The sequence below is a fragment of the Podarcis gaigeae genome (assembly GCF_964106915.1).
Source record: "Podarcis gaigeae genome assembly, chromosome: 1".
Taxonomy (NCBI): domain Eukaryota; kingdom Metazoa; phylum Chordata; class Lepidosauria; order Squamata; family Lacertidae; genus Podarcis; species Podarcis gaigeae.
Window position 1 is genome coordinate 109538193 of NC_139678.1, and position 27276 is coordinate 109565468.

The 27276-nt window shown below is 43.6% G+C and overlaps 1 protein-coding gene across 1 annotated transcript in view; it reads right to left on the minus strand.

Moving 5' to 3' along the window:
• Positions 1–22346, minus strand: part of LOC310827464 (sodium channel protein type 1 subunit alpha-like) — a 47331-nt gene extending 24985 nt beyond the window's left edge. Inside the window, 15 exon segments of the mRNA XM_083703562.1 lie at positions 1067–1501; positions 3191–3547; positions 4460–4633; positions 5659–5897; positions 6254–6386; positions 9220–9558; positions 10484–10771; positions 13477–13683; positions 14987–15128; positions 16684–16756; positions 18228–18464; positions 19268–19449; positions 19451–19549; positions 20485–20613; positions 22146–22346. Coding sequence (XP_083559688.1) covers positions 1067–1501; positions 3191–3547; positions 4460–4633; positions 5659–5897; positions 6254–6386; positions 9220–9558; positions 10484–10771; positions 13477–13683; positions 14987–15128; positions 16684–16756; positions 18228–18464; positions 19268–19449; positions 19451–19549; positions 20485–20613; positions 22146–22216 — 3105 coding nt within the window. The 5' untranslated portion in view covers positions 22217–22346.
• Between the last annotated feature and the right edge of the window lie 4930 nt (positions 22347–27276).

A 27276-nucleotide genomic window follows, 5' to 3' on the forward strand; every position in this document is an offset into this window, starting at 1 on the left:
TCATCTGGCATTAATGAAAAAAAATCCCATTGATACTGACTTGAACGTATGAATTGATATAGGCAGTCAGTATGTCCAAATGAGGTATCCAAATGAGAATGATTACTGTAAGCTACATATTCAAAAGTAGAATACTTTAATGATTACCATGGGCCTGGATAAGTTGAATGGTTTCATCAGCTGTGCCATTTACCAGGGCAGTGTATAATTGCAGTATAAATAAGATCTGAGTATTCATTATTTCAGAACATTAACAGTAACAGATTCAGAGCTACTTCATGGCAACTAGGATGCTGATACCACACACACAGTTTTGGCATGTGTTGTGCCCTGCCCTGCACACATCCAGAGTCCTCTAAAATGTCACTCTGGTGAAGAAATGCTCTTTCACAGAAGCTGGTCCATAGCCTGCACTCAACAATGTGAAGATGCATTGCCAGTGTCACTTCATTAAGTAATGAAACAACACCAGACTATTCCATGTTTATAGAATGGGGAGGTAGGTACACTGCTCTGGAGCCAAGCTCTGGAGCCAAGTGAGGATTACCAATTAAGATCCACCCTCTATTGTGTGGGCAGGTAATCCATCCCCCTACCTGGCCTGGTTTCCCTGGCAACGCTTCCCCCAGGTGGGATTGGACAACTCACTGGGGTAGGCGGGGACCTCCAGGTATCCCACCTGAGGGAAGGCAAAGCCTATGCTTATGGGGCCACTCCAGATCCAGGGCTGCACGCGTCCCCGCAAAGGGCGCCCCCCGTTTTAAGTGGGGAGCGGTCACTCTGGTGAAGAAATGCTCTTTCACAGAAGCTGGTCCATAGCCTGCACTCAACAATGTGAAGATGCATTGCCAGTGTCACTTCATTAAGTAATGAAACAACACCAGACTATTCCATGTTTATAGAATGGGGAGGTAGGTACACTGCTGCTTTCAATACTCACAGGCTTTTTAGGAAAAAAATGAAGATTATATTTTAAAATATGAGCGCATATACATTTTATGGCACAGCTGATAACGTATAAACAGAAGGGCAAAGTGTAGATATGGAAAATGATCCCTTGCCTTACCTCTTTACTTTCCTCGAGCTCGGATATGCTGCTAACTTCCTCCGTATTCAGGTGTTCAAAATCAGACTCTCCTGCAGCTATCGGTACTGTCACCGTGAGGTTTGGGTTGTTGATGAATGACATGTGATCACCACTGTCCACGTAGATGGTAGTTGTGGTTCTGTCATTGTAATAGTCAGCTACAGTGTGGTTGGGGACGCACCCACTTTTCTTGCCATTTTGCCCATCAGCTGAGCCAATTCCAGTGGAGGCCTTACATTTTTGCAAAAGGGTCATTTGCACAAACTCATATATTTTTCTTTTGACATAATCTATTCCTCTCTGGATCCTTGCTATGGCAATTTGTAAGTTGTTCGCATCTGTATCCTGATCTGGAGCAGCGAGGCTGTCTGAACTAAAAGAGCTCAATAATAAGGCCAGAAAAAGGTTCAGGACCTGTGGGGGGAAAAGAATTCAATTAGGCTCTTTCCCCCCTTTAAGTTAATTCCTAAAACCTAAAAGTCATCTGTTCCCATGTGTTCTCAAACTGAATTCATGAATTCGTATTTCAATTTCTGAATAATTTTATTTATTTTTTTATTCTTTGATTAAGTGCTTACTTCCAGGGTTTGTGGATATGAAATCAGTGGTCATCTATCCTTTCATAGTTGCTGTCTTATTTTTGACAATGCTTTTGTTTGTTAGCAGAACCAAACAATCCAATGTGTGTTGTGTCTGCAAGTTTACCAAATGTTAGCAATTTGTGTATCAGAGAAACTGAAGAGAAGGACCTATTTATCTTGTCATCATTATTTTTTTTAACCACTTCCACCAATGGAACATACTTATTTCTTAAACAGAGTGGGATATTTGCGAAAATACACCCAAATATATCGAAGTGCTCCATACAAAGATGACAGAAAAAGCACAATTAAATTTGGAATGTTAGGACATAACTAGGATACAGCAGCAGTGCCCTTTGGGCCAGATGATTACAGTGGTACCTCGGGTTAAGAACTTAATTCGTTCTGGAGTTCTGTTCTTAACCTGAAACCGTTCTTAACCTGAAGCACCACTTTAGCTAATGGGGCCTCCTGCTGCCGCTGTGCTGCTGCTGCACGATTTCTGTTCTCATTCTGAAGCAAAGTTCTTAACCCGAGGTAATATTTCTGGGTTAGCGGAGTCTGTAACCTGAAGCGTATGTAACCTGAAGTGTATGTAACCTGAGGTACCACTGTATTATTATTTATTCAATTTATTCAAATATATTCTATTTCTGTACACTGCTGAAGTGCTCTCTGAATGAAGTACACATTCTGACATAAAAATAAAAATAAATAATGTAACAATATGTTTGAATGAAGAATTGTATAACAATAAACCAATTGATTTGTTTCAGTATATTTCAGTGGTCTTTAGCACCAGGTTATGCTTTACTCCTTGACTCACTGGGTTGATAATTTGGAAATTCAAACATGGATTAAATCAAACAAATTAACATTGCTGCATTGGCCAGGAAAGCACCCAAACTAACAACAGGCTACGTGCCTTCTGCTGCACTCAAGGAACTCTCTTATCTGCAATGTATCTTTAACGCTGAACATTTGTTTGCTGTCTTGTCTGTAATGCAAGGCGGGCATTACGTGTGGATTCCTCTGCCCACACTGCTGGCCATCAGCCATGAGTGCAGGCAAAAGAGCAAAGCACAACAAAATTGCTTCCAGGCATTGAAAATTATATGCCATCCTGAGAACCTGGTGACTGGGTGACCAACAAACAACAAACAAACAAACAAATAATAACTTGATCCCTTTTGCTGGAATGGGCCACAAGACAACAAACTGCAGCCCAGGTGATGCCTACAATGAAAAGGAAATCTGGTATTTTGGTGGGCAAATAATTAGTGCCTGTCAAAACCTTTGGTGCCTGCCAATGCGGTCAGCTGAGCAGGCTCATCCTTGAAAACCCCTACAGTTATACGATTCTATAGAAATAGCGCCGTGGTGCTATTTACAGAAGAAAGGGGGGTCAACAGATTTTCTAAACAAGTATTCATACTGGTTTGCCTAAATGGATCATAATAGCAGGTAATCAGACAATCAACAGAAAATACGGTAACTGAAAAGACAGTTGTTGATTACATACCACAAGGTTGCCAATCACCATGACCAGCATGAACACAATGAGGCACAAGGCTTGGCCTGCAACTTCCATACAGTCCCACATGGTTTCTATCCATTCTCCGCAAAGGACTCGGAACACAATCAAGAAAGAGTGGAAAAAGTCGTTCATGTGCCAGCGTGGAAGTGAGCAGTCCTCTGAAATCTTGCACTTACAATTATCATAGCTTTTGCCAAACAGCTGCATGCCAACCACGGCAAAAATGAAGACAATAATAGCCAAGACCAAGGTCAGATTTCCCAGAGCACCCACAGAGTTGCCAATAATCTTGATCAGCATGTTCAGAGTTGGCCAAGATTTCGCCAGCTTGAAGACTCGAAGCTGAAAATGACAATGAGGCATTTATTTATATGAGAATGAGATACAGACGGTGGTTGCAATTCAGAGACTCACATCCCATCACCAGCTATATACTGGACAAAGAGCCATGAACTCAAGTGTTTCCATCGCTCTATTTGGGAAAGCTCCAGCAACAACCATATGACACACTTACTTAGCTTACGGCTTATAGCAGTGGTAAGGAACATGTGGCCCACAAGATGTTGCTGGACTACAATTCCCATAACCCCTCACCATTGGCCATGCTGCCTGGGGCTGATGGGAGCTGGAGGCCGGAGGGCCACATGGGTTCCCTATCCCTGGCCTGTAACTAGAGTTGTCACAGTGTAAGGCAGGCTTTCCCAAGAAGGAATTGCCTGCAGAGGTACAAGTTAATGTCTCACTCCTCCTAGCTAGTGTGGCTTCTCTGTTGATGTAGCTGTGGATATAAAGTAAGGATAGCATGGACACTTTTCCTTTCTTTAGCAGCAGAACCACGTTATTGAGCGTAAGAATTCCCAGTGTCCATGTAAGAAGACATCTTGGATGGATAAGCAAATGTGTGCTGTTAATGGACAGCATAAATCAAAAGAAAATATGAGATTATGGTGCTCCAAGATAAGCTTGCACTCTTTCTCTGCTGGTTATGAGGCCTCGGAGAGACGAGTGAAGCTGGCAGTTTTAGGTCTTCACACCCATTCAACACGCTTGCTACTAGCTTCAGCTTGGTTAAAATTAATGATGTTGGGATAAAGGGTGGAAACCTTTCCAAAGTAGGCTCAGGACTCACTGCTTTCCTGTAGATTCTGTGCCCTTCCTCAGATCCAGTCAGAGGGAGGGTTTTTAACTATTTCCCCTCCTTAAGTCTATGACTTAAGGAGTCATAGAGTAATGAGACTTTGCTTTCTTATTTACCAATCTGAATGACCGTAGAACGGATAATCCATCCACATCTGAAAAACCCAGCTCTATCAAACTCAGGCTGACAATGATGCTATCAAAAATGTTCCAGCCTTCTTGGAAATAGTAATAAGGATCCATGGCTATTATCTTGAGGACCATTTCTGCAGTGAAGATCCCAGTGAAGACCTAAGTGCAGGATGAAATAAGTTAACTTCTGCATTTTATTACTCCGTCTTCCCCTTCCCATTTAATTGCATGTTTTGTATTAAAAATAAACAATGCATGGATGTAATCTAATAGTGAAAGTGCTGGGACTGCATCATTGCCCTGTTCAAAGCGGCAGGGTGCTGATTCTGAACATAGAAGAACTAACTTGCAGTATACAGAAGACAGGGCTGGAAGTGTTCCTTAGAGCAGTGTTTCCCAACCTTGGGTCTCCAGCTGTTTTCAGACTACAGTTCCCATCATCCCTGACCACTAGTCTTGCTAGCTAGGAATGATGGGAGTTGTAGTCCCAAAACAGCTGGAGACCCAAGGTTGGGAAACGCTGCCTTAGAGGAGCCATTCTTGTTTAACTTCAGAACTTCTGACTGTGTGGAGGAGCCTATTCATACTGACTTCCCTTTAGGCTTTTGCCAAACGCACAGAGGTTGATGGGAGTGGAGCCAGTCCATGTGGAAGATGCATCGTATGAAAGCAGAAGACAGAGAAACAGAGTAGGTCTTGGCTATCTGAGGAAGAGTTTACTGCAAGGAAGTTTCCTGGCTAAATGTTTGGTGAGGAAGCTGGGAATTTTCAAAGGGGCTTTAAATCTGGTAGGAATTTGGAGCAGCAGCAAGCAAACCCCAGGTAGATGCTTGGTTGCACAGACAGGACAGAAGCAGGACAGAAGCGGATGGAAGCAGAACTTTGGGAAGAAGGAGGAAGCAGGACTTTGGGGACACTGGTTCCATCCTAGTTTAAAGGACTTCAGATAGCAGGGCTGGGGAAAAGCCCTTTACCTGCTATCACAGAGAGCTAGTGGTGGTTACATAAGACCGCACTAGATGATGTCTTGATTCAGTAGAGGGTAGATTCATATATTCAACAGGTTTAGGAACACCCAGTGGAGATACAACAATTTTTGAAAGCATTTTCAGTTGTCAAGAATTAGTTTTAATTAGAAAATGATAAGATGGGTTGAAAAGCAAAAAACAACAACCCTGACTTACCAGGTTTCCAGTTGATAGAACATTCTTGAAGGCGTCGTCTATGGGATGATGTTCCATGGCCATAAACAATGTATTTAGGACAATGCAGATGGTGATGCCAAGATCAACAAATGGATCCATCACAATGAAATGAACAGTTTTCTTTATTTTCAACCAAGTATCGCAGCAATTCCAAATCAAGTAACTGTGGGCAAATTTATACCAACATGGTGGACATTTCTGCCTGGATTCTTCAAGTTCTGAAGAGAGGCATATTGAAAACATGAGGACCAAATATTTACTCAATGCTGTTTGCTAATTAAGAAAATGCAACTTGACTAAATTATTCAATATTTGCAAAATTAATTACGTAAGTTCTGTTGGCACCATTACTTCTATGGTGATGCACTGATCATTTGATCCTGCAATTGAACATGCATGTTCACTAAAGGTTTGCTTTATTTCTGAGTTGTCTCTACCTAATAATTATAATTAGTGCTTTTCCAGATTTTACTTCTTTAATAACGTCTCTCAGAACTTCTCATCTTCTTAAAAGATTCCATTCATTCATGAACCAAACCCTCACAGTGCATTTACACCCCCGACACACACTTACCTTCCATGGTATTTGTGATTATGCTTGCTATACTCATTGCTCTTTGCCTTATAGCAGGATCTTCCAGTAAATCCATTGGTATCTGAAAAGAACTTGACCTCCTCTTTCTGCTATCTACTTCAGAAGCAGTGCTCTGCAGTGGAGTAAAGCAGCTAGATTATCAACATAAACTATACAGGGAAGCATACATTGTAAAGGTAACCCCACAAAATATCAAAGCATTCATGCCACATGCAGTTTTGCCTTTATTATGCCAGACTTTTTACAATATCTAGCCCTTCCAAAAAAAGATGTTTCATATATCTGGTTTTAAAGAAATAATTTAAATAGCAGAATGCATTTTGTACATGCCACAAAGAGCCAGATGAACTCTTACAGCTTTTCAGTCGCTCAGTTCAGGCATCTGGCTTAGTGTAATGGATGTGTGTGAGCAGAATCAGACCCACATCTCAGGAACCCTCTCATTTGTTATCATGCAAAGGAGCATATGCATTAGCCTGGTATTTTTTAGATGTGAACTGTCTGATGTCCCTCTGCTCCTCCAAAGTGGTGGCAGGATTGTGAGTATTGCAGACATTCCTGACTCACGTACAACTTCTTGAGTATGGTGTTCTCTCTGCCTGTGAGCAGAACCGAAGTCCTTCAACAAATAGAGCCGTGCCTTTGCTCTTGGGACTACAACTTCCATCAGCTCCATCCCACATGGCCAATGTTAAAGGATGATGGGAGTTGTAGTCACAACAACATCTAGGAGGCCACAGATTCTCCATCCCTGGAGAAGGTAGAATAAACTGTATGTTATTTAAAACACGAAGAACTTGAACCAGAGCTCAGAAATCTCCAGTTTTTATGCTTAGATATCCAAATAGCTTTCACATGGGGGGGGGGTCAATAAAGAAAAAAGAAGGAAAAAAGGTCACATGAGAACAACAATTATTTCACTCATCAGCATCCAATTTGTGAACAAGTGTTCCTTCAGGTCTTCAATCCGTTCAAGATTGCTTCTCCTTATTAAAACATCCAGCAAAGTTAAATGCCTGATTTCTCTCATTTAGGGCTTGTCGCATTTGCCTAAATAAATTAGCAATAAAAGTCTGACTTAATTGAGCTTTACCACGCCAATCAGAACCAGGGAAAAATTAGTGGGATAAAATGTTGTGTGCATCTTCAAACACAATGCATAGGTAAGTTACAGATAGGTAGCCGTGTTGGTCTGCCATAGTCAAAACAAAAAAAATTCCTTCCAGTAGCACCTTAAAGACCAACTAAGTCAGTTCTTGGTATGAGCTTTCGTGTGCATGCACACTTCTTCAGAAGAAGTGTGCATGCACACGAAAGCTCATACCAAGAACTGACTTAGTTGGTCTTTAAGGTGCTACTGGAAGGAATTTTTTTTTGTAATGCATAGGTAAGTGAGGGGTCCTCCATCAGTGTCTACGGACTACAAAGAATGGTTCTGAAACAACTAAATGAAGCACAGCAATGACTTTTAAATGAAAAAGTGCAATTGCTCCCATTTTTACAGATGGGGATCTGGAGCGAAGACAAAAAGGCTTTCTGGTGAGCAGAAGCAGCTGGTGAGGCAACAAAGGTGGGGCACTGCTGGTCTCCTGGCTTCCAAGTACAATGTGTTGCTGGCACTCACTGGAGAGAAAAGGGGAGGGGAGCTTGGTGCTGTGTAATGGCATAATGGCGAGAGCCACTGGCTCCAGAGCTTGGCACTCCCCACACCTAGCTCCTCTCCTCATGCCTTCCGGTAAGCGCAAGCTGTGTTGGGATAGCAGGGGTGCCCCACCAACACCCCCACACCAGCTGCTACTACCAGCAAGTCCATTGCTGAGCAAAGTTTTTAAACTGAGGCCTTATCAGGTTTTAAGTCTAGGTGATATTTGTTGCTTCAAAATCCACGCAGACATGCCTAATAATTTTCTACTGCTTGGAAAATGCCATTTCCCCTCAACGTTAGGCTTCAAAATGAACACAGTGTGATTGCAGAAATGCCAGGGGCTGATGATCACCCACAAGGTCACTAATGGAGAGCTATATATCCATCTTCAAATGCTGCCCAGTTTCCCTATATTCCTTTCCCCTCCTTTATGTATCATGTCTGGTCTTTCTCCAGCAGTGAAGCACACACACAGAGAGACACATCCATAAACGTGGAGCTTTATAAATGATAAATACAATGGAACCTCAGTTTTCGAGTGTCTCGGCAGCCGAATGTTTCGGAAGCCGAACGCAGAAAACATAGAAGTAATTGCTTCCATTTTCGAATGTGCCTTGGAAGTCAAACAGCTTCCGCTGTGTGTTTTTCTTTTTTCTCAATGGATTTTGCTGACTGCCCATTGCTCCTTGGTTTTCGAAGTTTCAGAAGTCGAACGGTCTTCTGGAACGGATTATGTTCGAGAACCGAGGTCCCACTGTAAATAAAAATCAGGGCACTGGCTGTTGCCTCCCTCCCTGTCCTTCCCTGCTAGGCTGACAGGGAAGCTGCTTTATGGCCTGCAAGGTGATGGGAGATGCCCCTTTCTCTTTTACTGTTCTCAGGGTAATTGGGGAAGGTAATGGTACAGGTATTGCTGAGGGAATGCGAAGGAGATCAGGTAGCTGGGGAAACAGGAGGAGAATCAGGGAGAAGGATGGAGTGAGAGGAAGAGGATGTGCAGGAACAGGGAGAATGCAAAAGGAAAGTGGCCTCTGCCACTGAACAAGCATTTGCTGTGCACAAAGTACATGTACATTTGGCCATATTAAACTGCCCGACTCAGGGCTGTGTCTGCAAAAGCACATGCAGGCAGAGGCAGGGCCATTCCTTTCTGTGTCGCATAGTTTTCAAAGCCCAGAGAGTTGCAGCATGAAAGCTTGCTTCCCCACCGCCGCCGCAACCCCAGGATGCAGATGCATTTAGGCAGCTTGGATTCCATTCTGTAGACCCACCATGCCTATGCTACTTAAAACATCCTTACACTGTCATCGGTAGTTGCTTTATCTATTATCACCTCTGGGAGAAGCTGTCCAGTGGGCGAGAGGAGCGCTGGGGGTCCTCCTACCAAGGAAACCACCCCGTTGCAGTCCACGCTGCTGTTCCTCTTCCCGTTCACTGGAAACACGGGGAACATGGTCTGGCTAATGTTACTTCCGCACCGCTCGCTGTGCCTGCGTAGGATGAAGTAGGAACCGCTACGGCTCCCGTTGTCGTCGAAGGTGCTCTGTTCGCTATCGGCATCTGAGCCCCCTTCAGTGGTCGGGCCTCTGAAGCTGGAAAAGCTTGCTCTGCTGTTCCGTCTCGTGGAAAACAGCATCGACTAAGGAGATACAAACAGAATGGTTAGATGAAACTTAGGAAGCCATAGCTAAATCATCACTGCTGTTGCTTTAAGAAGAAAACCCAGATTACTCTTCCCAGATCCAGAAGGTTTTTCAGGTTTTGGTGAACTATCAAAATATTAACTTTGTGTGTATTCACCGGGGGTAGTGGTGGGGAAAATAGTGAGCTTGATAGTATTTAGTTAAAAGACAATCTCTAAAAAAGAACATGTATTCCCCAGCTTTGTTCTCACAATGACAACAGCAATATTCATTCCTCTTTAGTCAAGCATTTATGTTATGAAAGCGAACGTATTTTTCAAAATAGGTTCAATACAATAACCAGTGCTAGAAACTCCAATATATAAGCTAGGTGCCAAATGGCTCCTTAAACCAGGGTCACAGTCGCCAAAATGGAATGCCAAGTTGCTATTTGGGGGGCAGAATGGTTCAAAATTCGTATTTTTCAATATGACTGTTTGGTTCCTGAAATTCATTCTGACTGTGCAGATAAAATATAATGGATGGAATTCTACAGGATGTGTTGCTAGTGTGTGAAAAAAGTCAAGATCCAAGGGTCCCCAGGCATGCACCTCCAGATGGTGGGGATTTTGGGCACCACCCCAATGCCTGGGCATCTTCACTTGGTCTCAAAGTGGTTGATAGTGAGGTACAGAATGCGCCTGGCAAATTTTGAACGCTGATACAATTTACTCAGTTGGCACTAGCCTGCCTTTCTGAATATCTACACCACAAACAACTGAACAAGTAATGAAGATGAAAAAAGCAAAAGATAAAAAGTCGAAGGGGGGAAATCACTGAGGGAGAGGTATGTAGGGGAGAAGCAACAAATATGAGAAGGGCTAAGTCTGCTCTTCTGAAAGTTGAGCATTTTGCAACAGCACAGCTAGCGCCACAACGTACCTGGTATGGAGAGGTGACCCTGTTTTCATACGTGAGCCTGTTTCCTTCCAGGGTAAACTGAAACCCCTTCTTTTTGATGCTGCTATCAGACTCAGATTTTGGAAACTTTTTGCCGTTCGCTTTCTCGTCTCCTACAGACAGCTCTCTTTGCCGTCTCTTCTTCCTCCGGTTCCTTCTTTCTTTAGCACTTTTGGAGCTCAGCCTCGACATTTCCGAAGAAGTCTGGGAAAGTCTTCCAAGTGCGCCATCATCCTTAAAGTCTTTGTAAGCGGCTGCGGCTGCTATTGCCTGTTGTATAAAGAGAGGTCAAGCTCTGTCATAGCTCTGCCAATGAAGACTTGCAACTACCACGTGGTTATTGTAGAACTATTTCTGGATGAGTTGTCTATGCTTCAAGAATACAAGAAGATGGATGGTTTCCTCTGCCAAAGTAGTAACAAAATAGCTTCCAACTAAGGATCTGGAAGGAGGGAGGATCCAGCATGCTTGGGGGTATATATTTATTGTTCATGGAGTATTTTTTGTATGCACCAGTGTAATATATACTCTGAAGATAGTATGCTGGTAGACTGTTTCCTTTTTATACCAGGGTAGACAGCATGTTGCCCTCCAGATGTTGTTGAACTAAAATCCCCATCTCCCTGACCACTGGCCATGCTGGAAGCTGATGGGAGTTAGAGTCCAGCAAAATCCAGCTGCTCCTGCTCTACACAATGCTGCAATCCACTGGTCTTAGCTCACAGAAGGCACAATGTGTAAGGGCTGTTCCACTTTTCGTGTCAGAAATAATATTAATATTTATGATGTTATTATTTGTACACTGCCCACCTAACTGGGTTGTCCCACTCTGGGAGGCCTCCAACAAATATAAAAGCATCATAAAACATCAAACTTTGAAAACTTCCCTGTTCCATAAACCAAATTATTATTTGATCGGTGAGAGTTCTTGTTCAGTTTTCTAAAACCCATGCTTCTCTCCCACATATATACAGTACACACACAAACATATACACACGTATACATGAATGACAAATGAAGCTGGTTCATTGTTTATTTTCCCAAACGACGTTCAAATTTTCCGCTGTCAGAATCACCCTAAAAGAAATTAACACCTTGAGAAATTCACAAAGGTCTGCTGAAGAATATTCACTTGCCAATATTCATTTGCATGTTGAGGTGTAGAAATATATTTAAGGTGTAGAAATATATTTTCTGTTGAAAAGCACATCTAATAAGGAATATATCCAAATGATTAACTGTAAGTGTCTGACTACGCAATGCAGGAGCAGCTCACCCAGTGGGGCAGCAGAGCAGTAATAATCTCCTGGTAGTGGCATCGTTGCCGTTCACTGAGAGGGCAGAGACAGCAACAATTTGGGGGCACATTGGTGGAGCCAATCCAGTGCTCCCACCACTGCACCCACCCTGACTCTCTTCTAGTAAGTAGCAGGGACAATTCTGTAGGGAGGCTATTACTGCAGGTGCGCCACAGTGAAATTGTCAAGTATTTACAGTGGCACAAGACACACTGTTGTTTCTGTGCTTACACCATTAACTTCCATTTTTCCAAATTGTACACTCTACTAGTAGAGAGTTTACTTAGCGTTGCACTGGAATCCCACTGCAAAGTCCCACTGGAAATCTGCACTGGAATCCCACTGCACTGGAATCCCACACAAGTCCCGCTGCAAATCAGCAGAGCTTTGTGAACTGCTGTCTACCTGCTGTTAGGGTTATCCATTCATATATACCGTAGTTTTCGCTCCAAAACACGCACTTTTTTGCTCCTAGAAAGAAAGGGAAAATGCCTGTGCGTGTTAAGGAGCGAATGCACGGATCGGAGCCATGGCTGCCGTCAGTCAAGCAAAGCGGGAGCCGCTTACACACTCTACGAGGCTCTCTCGCTTTGCTTGCTTTAAGGCGACCTGGAGCCGGGGAGGAGGGAGGGAAGGAGAGCCATGGCAGCAAAGCGGGCAGCAGCCGCTTACACGGGAGGAGGGACAGACGCTAGCAAAGGTCCGTGAGCTCTCTAAACAGAGCAATGAGGCTGCAGAGGGACGGCAGGAAAGATAAAATTTAAGCAACCAGCAGCAAAATAAAACCAACCTCGAGCTCTGAGCCACGCAGTGAAAACCAGGAAGTTAAAGAAAAAAGGCTGGGGGTGAGGGAGAGGGGAAAACTTTGCAAATCCCCGCATCTCAGCTGATCCGCTGGGAGGGAGCAGCTTGTTTTTAGGCAGGATAGATTCGAGCATTGTCTGGGTCCTAGTGCCCCTACCACTTTTTTGTGCTCCATTCTATTGTTGCTGGTGGCTGCTTATCACTCAGGCTGCAAGGAGGAGCACTTTTACACAGCTAATGGTGAATCCCCTGCAATCCAAGTCCTCCTCACTTGCTCAAATCTATTCTGCCTCAAAACAAGGAGCGGAAGGAAAAGGCTGCAAACTGTTAAATGGAAAAAAAAAACCCAGGCACAGGGCAAGTACCTTAAGTATACCTTTAAAGCAACAGTGCTCTTTCCCTCCCTCCTCCCCGCTCAGCTCACCAAAAAGCTCCTTCTCCACGCGTGCTCCCTTGACTGCTTTTCCTTCCCTCCCCACTTAAAACGTGGTTACAAAGCAAGGATCCACATGGATCCTCAGGATTTTTGCATTGGGCTACCCCAAACTCACCATCAGATCACATGTCTGTGGCCACAGCATGAACCATAAAAATCATGCACCCACTGTTTCGTTCAGAATATTTTTTTCTTGTTTTCCTCCTCTAAAAACTACGTGCGTGTTATGGTCAGATGCGTGTTATAGAGCGAAAAATACGGTATTTTTGTAAAACATTTTTGTCTTCGTCAGTTAAGTTGCATGCATGAACTCATTTGCACATGTTGCTTTTTGCCCAAGTACACGATGGAACTTCTGCAAGGAATCTCTGGGCAGTTATGCCTTCTATTCTCAAATTTGTGGGGAAATGCTGTACTAGCGCAACAGTTTCCAGTACCTGGGCTTCTTCTTGTTGCCTTTTCAGTTGTTCCAACATCTGCTGATATTCGGCCTCCTTCCTCTCTGCTTCTTCCATGGTGGCTTGGTTCTGCTCTTCATAGGCCATGGCAACAACAGCCAGGATCAGGTTGATCAGGTAGAAAGAGCCCAGGAAAATCACCAGGACAAAAAAGATCATGTACGTTTTGCCAGAAGCACGCAGAGTCTGGGGAAATCATAGACAATGTAGGTTACTGGATCAGTAAGACAACTGAAACTTACAACTGAAATGAGTGACTATGCCACACTCAGATTAGACTCAGTGGACTTAAGGTATGAAGGCAGCAATGCTAACCCCACTTATCTGGGAGTAAGCCCCACTGAATTCATCAGGGATGACTTCTGAGTAGGCATGGTTAGGATTGTGATGTTACTTAAGTTACCAAGCACCGCCCGCACCGCCCCCCGAAATCTGCTCTTAAGAGTTGTACAACCCTATGGAATATTGTGGAAGTGGGGAGGAGGAGAAATCAGGGGGAGAATGCCTCTCTTCCCCTTCCACAGACTGGAACCTATGCTAGATTGCAGCCCTTTCTGCAAACAAAAGTAGCTCTTCCATCTTTCTTGGATGGGCTACACCAGAACCAAACCAAGTGTTCAGAAACACATATGTGGTGGGAGTATTTGGAATATGTTTGCAATACAGCACAACTGCTTTGAACAACATTTCAGAATTACATTTCATTTACAACTTCCACTGAGAAGTCCAACCTTTCCTGTGCAGTCTGTGAGGTTCAGCCCTTTCTCTCGGAAAATAAAACTGGCTTTCAAATGCAGCAATTTGTCGTTGCTGTTTTTAGTTGAGTAAGCATTTCATAGAGGCAGGAACATAGAGAGACAGTGGCATAGCGTGGGGCGGGATGGGACGGGATGGGGGACACCAGGACAGTTGTCCCAAGCACAAAATTGTTAGGGCCGCAAAATTTCAACACCTCGTGCTGCCTCAGTACAGCTGTGTGCTTCCATTTCTGGGCTCCATTGAAAATGGCTTCTCCATGCAAACCAGGAAGTGACCTTTCCAGACAACAAAGCAACTCTTTTCTTATCTCTGCAGCTGCAAACTCCTGGGTGATGCAGATGCCTAAGGCAGCTGAATGTGCATGCACACTCTATTTCCCGCCCTCCCTCCCACCCCCCATCCATGCAGCCCCGGGTGCTGGCAACCCACACTACGCCACTGTAGAGAGCAGCCATCTTCTGAGTCAGACCATTGTCCTTTTAAGCTCATTGTCCACACTGACTGGCGGAGCCTCTCCAATGTTTCAGGCAGGGTGTGGGTGTCCGTCTTTCTCAACCCTACATGTAGATGTTGCGGATTGGACCAGGGACCTTCTGCATGCAAAACAGATGGTCTACCACTGTGCTATGGCCTTTCTCATAGGGATGGAAAGGTGTTTTTAAGCATGGGTAGTATTAGGCTTTCCCCTTACATATGGTATCAACAGAATTTGGTTTTGAGACCATCTCACCAGCTGGTACAGGTTTTCCCAGTAGTCCTGAGTCATCAGCCGAAAGAGCGACAAGAAGGCCCAGCTGAAGGTATCAAAGCTTGTGTAGCCATAGTTGGGGTTTCGACCAGCTTTTACACATATATATCCTTCTGGGCACTGGCTGTGTAAGAAAGCAATGGAGGGAGAGGGGGGGAAAGATGACTTGTTTCTGTACCTAAATTGACATTCCACCTACTAACTAGCGATGGAGGATAATTTCATAAAATCCACTGCTTTCAATTTTCCACCCTCTATTGTGTGTGCAGGGCGGTCCTAACCCTACCTGGTCAACTCCCCTAGCAACACCTCCCCAGCTGGGATTGGCTACTGTCTGAGGTTAGACGGGAACCTCCAGGTATCCAGCTTGGGGAGGCGAAGCCAGGCTGAACTGCTGGGGATAGTGTAGGATCAGGTAGCTGTGCCCCCCGCAAAAAGCACCCCCCTTTTGAGGTGGGGAGCGGTCACTGTAATACAGTTCTCAGTAAAGCACCAAGATGCATTAATGATGTGTATTTTAGCATAACGTAATTTAGAAACGTGTACGTTGAAGTAAAATGCATATTTAACTGCATATTTTGTGACAAGGTACATCTTTAAATATGGATTTTATTATGGCTTTTCTTTTTTAAAAAAGATGTTAACAGATTAATGCAGTAGCAGGCTGGGAGAGACTTGTGAATGAACACACGTGAAACAGACAGAAGTAGATAAACTATCCGTATCTGCTGCTACTACTACGTCAAATATATGCATATAGAACGGGCCATGTTGATCCATTTTAAGTGTCTGAAAGAAAAGGAGCAAAAGTATAGTAAAAAAAAAACAACCTAGCTCAAAACCACAACTGATGCTTGCCGAATAGAGATATGTTGCAGTGTGTGATATTTCTAATCCTTTTGGATGGGTTGGGAACCTAAGAAGCTGGGGACACAGGAAGTTCTGATACATCTAGCTCAGAACTATCTACACTGAGTGGCAGTTTCAGGGTTTCAGACAGGTCCTACCTCAGCCCCCTGGAGATGCCCGGCATTGAAGTGGAGACGTTCTACCTGCAAGGCAGATTCCCTGCCACCAAGCTGCAGCCCTTTTCCCACTGTCTAAATAGCAATGTTGCATCGCTTGGAACACACCACAGCACATTTCCATTGTCTGAACATCATTTTGAGACTTTGCCTCTCTTTTTTGTCACTTCCACCTTTGGGGGCTCTTCCTCCTCTCCTTTTGCAAAAAAAGGGGGAAGGGGGGGGACAAACCCTGGTTCAGTATGAACTAGGCTCCTGAGAGTATAAACAGTATAAAATAGCTTATCACAGGACTCATATACATTTCTACAAATAAATTGTGGGAAATAAACATTTGTGCTAAATTGAGTCCTTGTTAAACCCAAACATTACCAATGGCTTGAGTCACCCTCCCACAATGGGGGGGGGAACAGATTCCTCCCTCCAGATGCCATGCTCCATGCTATTTGAATGTATTCCCACCCAATCCCCAAAAGCGGCTGTTTGGGGTGTGGTAGAGAAGGGCTCTGGAGGGAAAGAGACAGTAGAGAAACCCAATTCCATTAACCTCATTCTGCTCACAGCTCTTAGGTTCTGAATTATGCCATTAGATTAGCCAGCTTCACTTGCATGATCAGCAATGGCTTCCCCTTACGCAATTTTATGCTTGCTTACCCAGCATCTGTGCCGTTACCACAAAGCAAGGGATCTGGTGATCCTTCCAAAGTGTAAAAATGTTTTGTTTGTTCTAAGGAGGAAGGAAAGGGGGGGAGAGAAATGTGTTACCTTCTGCTTCCATTCAAACGATTGCTTTAAAATGATCATTGTAAAAGCTTGCACACCTTTTTTGGGTGTGGTGGCATTGTGGGATGGCAGAGGAGTCCAAGGCCCTGGCGAGGGGGTAGCATCCTCAGACCCCCATCTGGATAGGGAGTGTGGGCGTAAGCCCGTGCCACCTATCAGAGGCCGGATCCTAGCCTGCATCCCAGATTGGCAAATGGGGATGCAAGCTAGGACATGGGCTGGGCCATGGGGCAGAGCCCACGGAGCAGGAAGGCTTGCCTTGGGTCTGCCCCCATGGCCATTTAAGCAGCGCTCACCTGGGGGGGGGTCCCTAACAGCCCCAAGTGTCTGCCTGGTGTCAACAGGCAAGGAGTCTCAAAGTGTGGATGCTGCCACGCTAAGAAGATCGGTTTCTTAGAAACGTGAAACAGTGTACTTACTATATGGCACCTATAACGGTGCCAGTTCTGCAGATCGAAGTGGCTGAATGGGCATAAATGGGGCAAAGCTATCTTGCAAGTAAACTGGCCGCAACTCGTTAAGGGCTTTAAATACTAATTAGTTACAGCTCAAACTCTACCCAGTAGCGAATGGGCATACTGTGCAGGTCTCTTCAGCAGAGGTGATATATACTCTGGCCGGGTCTCACTCCTGTCGGCAATCATGCTGCAGCACTCTTCACCAACAGTGGCTTCCAGGTCAAGCACAAGGGAAGCCCCATGTATATGTCCCCCACACTTGAGATGTCAGTATTCGGAGCTCTGCTACCCAGTAATCAAAAAAGGATTCCTAAGCTAGTAAAAGCAGTTTCTTAGCATTTGTTGCAAGGCAAGGCACTGAACCCAGGCAGTATACATCTTATTTTGGGCCCAAGCACCAAATGAACAAAGCAGTGCTGGCTCTAGGTCTTTTTTTGTGGCTGGGGGTGAGGGTGAGGGATGTGAGTGAATTTTGGCAAGATCCATGCAGTGGTGTCACCCAGGGGGAAAGTGCCAGGCCAGGGGAGGCTGCTGATCCTTCTCTTCACTGCTGACACCGTTTGCCCGCTTAAAGGTGCTGCAAATGTTTTGATGGTGTTTTACCAGTTTTAAGGTGGTACACCGCCTTGATATTTTATGAGACGGTGGTATAGAAATACTAGATATGACAGACAGATACAGAGAGCAGATTCACAGAAAAGAAAAGGAGTTTCAACAGCAGGGGTAGAAAGTTCCAGAAGGAAGCAATAGGCCACCTCTTAGGGCTTGAGTCCTTCTGGCAGGTGCCTAACAATGCTACCCAGATTCACAGGCTGCACCTGGTTATCCTGTGTCTAAGTGAGGTTGGTTCTCTGAACTCTCAGCAGTTCATCCTGCTGAACTCTTAATTTCTGAATGATGCCTACTATGACTTGCCCGTCCACCCTGGACCACAGAGGCCCTTTCAGTAAACCTCACCTGTGTCGCCAATGTATTTATCCCAGTCGATTATTCCTGCATTGTAGTATGGTGCAAAGTATGGTTCTTCAGCAGAATCGTTACTTAGGGGCCAAAGCAAACATTTTTGCCTCAGGTGGCCCATGAACAGTTGCAACCCTATTAGTGCAAATACACTCAGGCAGAACACGGTCAGGATCATGACATCCGAGAGTTTCTTCACTGACTGAATTAGGGCCCCCACAATGGTCTTCAGACCTAAAAGGAGAGAAGAATGTGGAATCACAATAGCCAACTCATTGTTTTAGGTGTTGAGTAGTTGAATATGGTTGTACAGCTGCTGAAATTTAAAAATGTCATGCAGGCAGCTCCTAGATGAAAGAAGCTATCATTTTTGTCATGAGGTAAAAAGAGAAAGCCCCTTTACCTCATGAAAAATGGTTCCGAATTTAAAAATTGCAAATGGAAATGAAAAGCACACAGTCTATACTAGCCATTTAAAAGCTGGTGACATGGTTATTCATGCTTTGTATCAATCTCATGTAAAGAAAAAAGGTACTGATTGTACATTTTTTCACTCATGAAGCACACATCCTTTCAACCCATAAGACAGTTTGCTGAGGAAAGGTATTTTTTAAAGCAATACTTCATGCAATGCTCATGCTATTCTTTATCACCATATTGGCTTAATTTCTACTAGTGATTCAGCTTTCCAAATGCTGAAATTTTCCATCCCAAATTATTTCAATAAACATCAAGGTTTATCTTAATATGAAAGCTGCAACTACTTTTCATATTGGTGTGGGAGAGAAAATTTAGTATTTTAATATGCAAAATACAAACTCTGTATACTGTCTCATGCAAGAATATGTTAAACTCAAAGGCTGACTTGCTTTTTTTTTTAAAAAAAAATGCGAATTATTTTTTTCGGTAGCATCTAAAAATCTACATTCCTTAAAACAACAACCATACATGGTTAGCAGCAAAGCTTGTGCAAAGTCGCGTGACTTGCAGCTGTGACAAATCTACAAGTCAGCCTCTGTGTTTAACCTAGCTCTCACCTGGAATGACTGATATTGTTTTCAATGCCCGAAGAACCCTGAATGTTCTCAACGCTGAGACATTGCCCAGGTCCACAAACTCTGTCACATATCTGCAATAGGGGAGTTCACACACAAACACAATGACAGGATAAAAAGGAACAGTTGGGAGGTACGAGGGACCTAGCACTTTACACCACTCACTTCTTACCTGGGATTACAGAAATAGTTTTCAAAGCTCTCAACACTCTGAAAGCTCGAAGAGCTGAAACTTTGCCTAGGTCTACAAATTCTGTTATATACCTGTAGAATCAAATCACAGTTATTCAGCATCGAGGCAGATTTTACGCCACTTACCTAAAGATTTATTTAATCTACTTTTTTTTTAGAATTAAACAAGTTGTTTCCCCCCCTGTGTTTGCCTTCAATGCAATCCTGGGCACATTTACCTGAGATTAAGACCCACTGTATTCAATGGGGCTTAATCCCAGGTAAGCATACATAGGCTAGAAACCATTGCATTTCTTCTTTTTATATTTTCCTACCTTACCCACAAGACCCTAAAACTAGGGTGGGAAATTCAGCACCAAGTATCATGTTGAGAATACACCACAGTCTGGCTATTTGCCACAATATGCATCACTTTTAAAAGCTTATCTGTGAAACCAGAAAGGCTTGCCATATACTTTTTAATAATAATAATGATGATGATAATGATGATGAAAGCATTTAAAGAATTATCCTAGGAGCAACATTAGAGCATGCCTACTACTATCAACTGTTGGATTGTTTCGACAAGAGGAACTATGCCAATTTTAAACATAAATTACTCAAATCTAAAGATAAGATTTGTAATTTGTTTCCCCAAATGTATAATTTTTTGCACTATTTCATAACAATTCAAATACTGATACAGTCAAACCTCGGTTGTCGAACATAATCCATTGTGGAAGCCCGTTCAGCTTCCGAAATGTTCAACAACCAAGGCACGGCTTCTGATTGGCTGCAGGAGCTTCCTGCACTCAAGTGGAAACCGCGTCAGACATTTGGCTTCTGAAAAATGAAAACCGGAGCACTTACTTCTGGGTTTTCGGCGTTCGGGAACTGAAATGTTCCAAAATGGAGGCGTTTTGTAACCTAGTTTTGACTGTATCTGTTAAAGCTGTGACTCACACAAGTGGAACTTATTTCTGTAAAGTCTACTCAGATGGCACACTAGGAAAATGCTGGATACTTACGCAAATGAAATGACAAGGAAATCCAGCCAGTTCCAGGGGTCTCGGAGGAAAGTAAAACTACCTATACAGAAACCTCTTGCAAAAATTTTAACGAGGGATTCAAATGTATAAATTCCAGTGAACGTGTATCTACAGGGGATAGAAAAAAAAAATCCAAGCAAACTTTTCAATCTATAGGCTAGATCACAAATTATAAATACTTGTTCATTTATTTTTTAAGAATTATATTTTTTCTTCTTCACAATTATTAGAGAGATGCTCGTAGCAGCCCATTACACGAATCTGATGCTCTTCATTGGCCATATCTGCTTTTCTTTCTCACACACCCATTTTCTTTCTATATCTGTGTTGTCATTAAAATGAAGATATTACTCATAAAATATATCAGGTTTTTTTAAATGGGAACACTGAAACTTTCATTACTGCAGAAGTGCAGACAGTCCCAGTCTTGCGGGGGGGGGGGGAGCAGGATATAATGAGGAGGAGGAAGAGGAGGATGCAGTTCTTAAGGCGTCATTAAGTCCTCATTAAGCATTGGTGGCCAGAGAGGTAGAGGTCAGAAATTAAGGTACAATGCTGGGGAAGTTTATAAATGTGATCAGAGGTTCAGGAGTTCAGATTCAATGTGCCCAAGTATTCAATAAAGGGGAAATTATTACTTCCCTTTAGCTGAGTGCAGGGAAAAGAGCCTGATACATAATGAGGAAGTCTGAAAGAAGGACAAATGGTGATACAAGAGACCGAAATCCATCATGCTTCAATATATTGGCAGCAAATTCTGCAAGTGCATTTTTGCTCTGCCAACATCCCCTCATCTCTACTGTTCTCCATGGGCTTCTATAGGACTTGGTTCTCAATACACTAATAGAATCAAATGACTGTGGAGCTGGAAAGGACCCTGAGGGAAATCTAGTCCCACCCACTGCAATGCAGGAATATCAACTAAAGCATCCATCCATCTCCTTTCCTCTTCACTCTTTTCCCGTGACCTCATTAATTCTCACAGACTCTGTTTCAGCTGCTGTGCTGATGAGTCTTACATCTACTTTTCAATCTAACGGACTCCATAATTAATTTCAGGAATGTACAGTGGTACCTCATGTTAAGAACTTAATTTGTTCTGGAGGTCTGTTCTTAACCTGAAACTGTTCTTAACTAGAGGCGTGCTATCGCTAATGGGGCCTCCTGCTGCTGCCGCGCCACTGACGCACAATTTCTGTTCTCATCCTGGGGCAAAGTTCTTAACCTGAGGTACTACTTCCAGGTTAGCGGAGTCTTTACCCCGAAGTGTTTGTAAACTGAGGTGTTTGTAACCCGAGGTACCACTGTATACCTTTTAAAACAATGCCATGGGTTGAACCTAATTCAGTCATGGCGCAAGTGGAATGACTTCTCCTCGTGTAACAGAACATTCTTTCCTCTCTCGTGTGTTCCGCAGAACCCTAAAAATCTGCTATTGGTCCCGCCCCCCACGTCTCTGAAGGGGATACTGGGTGGTGGTGGTGGTGGGAGCACACATGTGATGAGAGGGAGGGAAAGTTCTGTTGCACGGGTGGAAGTCATATGGCTCAAGAAGTTCCTTCACCAGATTCAACCCCATAGTGCTATGCAGAGCATATTCAACCAAATGTCACTGGGAAGAAAACAAAGAATGCACTTACTCTACAGCCTTTGACCACTCAGGAGGATCTTTCAAGGTCATAAACACGCAGTTTGTCAGAATAGTGAACATGATGAAGATGCCGAATAATGTTGGCTTAAGTCAAGGAACACATGACAAATGCTAGATAAGTTAGATCACACAAATGCATATAATTTCTTATGAAACAGGCTTCTAAGTGAATATGAATTCATAAATTCCATCCAAGCAATATCTATAAATCCAAGATGAAAACGTTTAACATCATAATATAGCATGAATTATGTGCTGCTAATTTATTTAGGGTGTTGTATTGTAATTGTGGCATCCCACTTGTGCAATGAACTTCCCATTCCTCTCCTATCACCTATAGACCTGTGCACCTCCAAAACCTGTTCCAGGGGATTGGGACACACCCCAGAGCAGATTGGGAGGCTGCAAAGGGAGAGCAGAGGAAGGGTAAGTCCCATTGTGTCTGCTGGCATGATGTTGGATCTTGACCACAGAATTCTACTTCTACTGAAGTTCAACCAAGTGATTTCATCAAAACGTTTTGTGTTCACTTCAATGGTGAAATTAAGAAAAAATAAAACCACATCCAACTATTAAAATAGCCTCATGCTACTACTGAGTTTCTCAAAGAAGTGCTTTAAACAAGTATTATGTAGAAGAAAAAAAGGATATGAATGAACCAAAATCTTTATAGAAATTCTTCTAAGTATACTGAAAGGACTTAACATGTACAAGGCAGGTGTGGCGTTGAATCTGTAAATGGCCTTCCCTTTATTCAATACTATAAATGTCTGAAAAGAGGAAAAATACACACATGTAAAAGCAGGATTATAATAATGTTCGAGGAGATCTTAAAATGAAAAAAAAAAAGACAATTTCATTTGCTGTGGTTTACTCTCAGGCCCAGTTCCAACATTTTACAGGTAACCATGGTTTCTAATTATGAGTCGGTACCAAAGTGAACAGTGGGCTTGTCCACTATCCCCTCCCCTCCTATTTTATGAATGAAGGGATTGTGTGTGTGGGTGTGTGTCATGTCTCCTCATCTTGGGGGGTGGGCAAGCCAGTCTTGATCCACCAGAGCTTCCAGTTTGGCTCACAGGGCTATTTTGTGAAGCCATGGCTATCTGTCAAACAGGTGATGTCACCCTGATCGGCAGGATATGTCAGTTGATGGGTGGGACTTGATGGGCAAAGCGAATCCCTGAAGGATTGAACTCCCCCAAACCTTCACCCCAGTACTTCCACTCATGTTTTCACACAGCCTCAACTTTCCTGCCTCTGATATGTAAAGGAGGAGAGAAAGCGTCAGCAGAAATCAGATTTTTTTTAAAAAGCAGGAAATCCATGTTTTCGTATTACAGCTAAGCGGGGCCTCACCGTGTGAAGATTTAAGTTCCCGGTTCCTGGAATGTTGTGCACTGGTTATCACAGAAATGCCAAAAGGACATGAATGCTGTCCCAAAACTTATAGGCCTGCCAGATTAAATGAAATACCAACGTATCCCATACAGCAAATGATGCATGAATATTCAGTTAGTTCTGGGGTGGGATTTAGTCACTGGAGCAACAGCAGAAGAGTTGTCTGGCATTTAATATCTTATCTGGACAGGGATAGGTTAACTACTGTCTATGCTCTAGTAACCTCAAGGTTAGATTACTGCAATCCGCTATATCTAGGGCTGCCTCTGAAACTTCAGCTAGTGCAGAACTCAGTGGCCAGGTTGCTCACCGGGGCAAGACAGTTTGAGTATATTACACAGATCCTGGTCTGACTGCACTGGCTACCAATTAGTCTCCGGGCTAATTCAAAGTGCTGGTTTTGACCTATAAAACCTTAAATGGCTCAGGACCGCAATACCTCAAGAACCGCCTCTCTCCACATGAACCTACCCAGACCCTGAGATCATCTTCTGAGGCCCTTCTTCATGTGCCTCCTCCCCGTGGGGTCCAGAGGATGGCAACACGAGAAACGGCCTTTTCCACAGTGGCTTCCCATTTGTGGAATGCTCTCCCCAGGGAGGTTTGCCTGCCGCCTTCATTATACACCTTTGGGTGCCAGGCAACAACTTTCCTCTTTAACCAGGCCTTTGGCTGATTGACATCCAACAACCTTTTAAAATGTCTTGGGGAGGAGAGGTTTATTGGGTTGCTTTTGCTTTTATTATGTATTTTGTACTTTTATATTGTGAGTTTATGTTGCAACTGCCCTGAGACTTGTGGCCAATGTTTTATTTAGGGGTACTCTCATTTTCCTACTCATATTGAAATACTGCCCCTCAATGAGGCCAAACCTAGATTCACAAAATATCCCCCTGCGTACCCCCAGAAAAAGCACTGCTTGTGGGTATATGACAATAATAATAATAATAATAATAATAATAATAATAATAATAATAATAATAATAATATTTTATTTATACCCTGCCCTCCCTGGCCAGAGCCGGGTTCAGGGTGGCTAACACCAGTAAAATTACAATAGAAACATAATGGGGGGGGGGGACCCAATTTAAAATCCAGGTTGAAATGCAATTTAAAATGCAGACTCATTTTAAAAGTAGCCCATAGATCAAAACCACAAAGGGGGGAAACATAAGGGTCAGACTGAGTCCAAACCAAAGGCCAGGCAGAACAGCTCTGTCTTGCAGGCCCTGCGGAAAGATGTCAAGTCCTACAGGGCCCTAGTCTCTTGTGACAGAGCGTTCCACCAAGTCAGGGCCAGTACTAAAAAGGCCCTGGCCTTAGTTGAAACCAATCTAACCACCTTGCGACTTGGGACCTCCATGGTGTTGTCATCTGTGGACCTTAAGGTCCTCCACGGGGCATACCGGGAGAGACAGTCTCGTAGTTACATGGGTCCTAGGCCCCTAGTATACAAATTTTAACAACAACAGACATTTGGCGATAATGCACTATGATCAAATATACCTTTACTTGTGTACATTGTATAGCTCCGGGACCTGAGAAACCATGCTGAAGGCTTTGGTCTTCATGAACACTTACTTTTTTATCTGCATAATAAGGATCCAGGTCTTCCAAGGGCTCCGACACCATTCCTGGGGGTACATCCCCATAAATAAAAGGCAAAGTCTTCCCTGCCTCCAAGTCATTGTTTGGCTTTGGCTTGTTTTCCTCACTGTCCTCATCCTTTTGCTCCTGATCAGTTTTCTGTTTTGCTTCTTCGTCAGCAATCCTTTGCTCAATTGCCGCAAGGGACTCCCGCGTGAATCGGAAGAAGCAGTCGGGTCCTGGCGGTGCGAGGTGTGCCTGTGCCATCTTTTCATTCTGCAAATGTTAATTACCTTTTAATTCTTAGGAAAGAATGACCTACAAGACAGAGACACACAAAAATAAAGTTAAAGGGAGGGGGGAGGCAGCAGCAATGCGAAAACAAACCCTAAATCACAAAAACTGAGTTACTTGCAACAACGCCATGGAGATCCCACCCCCGCCAAATGAGACGAGATTTTTAAAGGCCATTGAGAGTCAATGAGGCATGGATGCTCAACTTCTAATTAACTCTTTCAGAAATCCCAAGCTAACATTTTCTTTTACTGAAATGATCCTTAGCAGATACTTGCAGGATTGAGCTCAAGCAAGGACTTAAAACATTTGAACTATATGGGCTGGTGCCGTTTCTATCAGTGGGTTAGGAGAGCTGAAAATAATGCCAATATATTTCACATCTGGCAAGCCATGAAACCCTTTGGTTTCAGATAATACAAGGGCAGAGTCTAAAAAGCCAAACTAAGCCTCCAGAATAGAGTATACACTTTCTGAGTTAATGAAATACATTACATCTGGTAAATGAGCCATCATAGCCACTAGAGGGCTGTGAAAATTTGTGTTCCAGGGTTTTTTAGACTCGTCTACCCCGGTCTACGCAGGTAGCACTGTGGTCTAAACCACAGAGCCTAGGGCTTGCCAATCAGAAGGTCGCGGTTCAAATCCCCGCGACGGGGTGAGCTCCTGTTGCTCTGTCCCAGCTCCTGCCAACCTAGCAGTTCGAAAACACATCAAAGTACAAGTAGATAAATAGGTACCACTCCGGTGGGAAGGTAAACGGCATTTCCGTGCGCTGCTCTGGTTCTCCAGAAGCGGCTTAGTCATGCTGGCCACATGACCCAGAAGCTGTACGCCGGCTCCCTCGGCCAATAAAGCGAGATGAGCGCCACAACCCCAGAGTCATGACTGGACCTAACAGTCAGGGGTCTCTTTACCTTTCCCCAGGTATTATCTGAAACCAAAGGGGTGCATTGCTTGCCCAATGTGATTTTCTCCACCAGCTTTTTTTACCCGTCTACATATATTATGGAGAACCAGTGCACGGTCCTCCCTCATATTTGCATGCAGAACCAAAAACAACTGGATTTGCTTTTTGTTCATCCATAAGACGTATAGTAAAAATATTTTAAAAGCCCCATTGATTTTTACAGATCAGTTATGCATAAAACATGTGTCTTTTCACTTTCTTTTGAGCAGGAAGATTCCTCTCCCTCCACCGTCAGGAGCCATTCATCAGGCAGCAGAGGGGGGCGAGAAGGGAAGCAGGGACACTGTTCTGGCTCTGCTGAGAGACCAGCTCAGCTTGACTTCTCTTATCTCGCCGATGACACCAAGGTCGCAGGTTCGATCCCCGTACGGGACAGCTATACATTCCTGCATTGCATGGGTGAACCAGATGATCCTCAGGGTCCCTTTCAACTCGACAATTCTATGATTCTAAGATTCTATGAAAAGCTACTGCGCAGGGTCTTAAATCAATCAATCAATCAATCAGTCAGTCAGTCAATCAATCAATCACTCACACAAGCTCTTTTGCGAGCTTTTTTGGCTAAAGCGTGGGGTTTTAAAACACACACAGATAAGTAATAAATTAAAATGTATTTGTGGCCAACAGTGTAGCCACGAGAACTGGATTCTACATCTGAACAGGAACCTTCTGTACAATTAACTATAGCCTCCCTCTTGAGTAGACTGGCTTCTCCACATATGCTCCAAGGACCAGGTTGACCATGCTCCCCTTCTGTTTGTTCCGCTCAGCTGTGAGAATTCCAAATAAGGCCCCATCCAAACTAAACATTTAAAGCCATATCATGTCACTTTAAACTGTCATGGCTTCCCCCAAATAATCCTGGAAA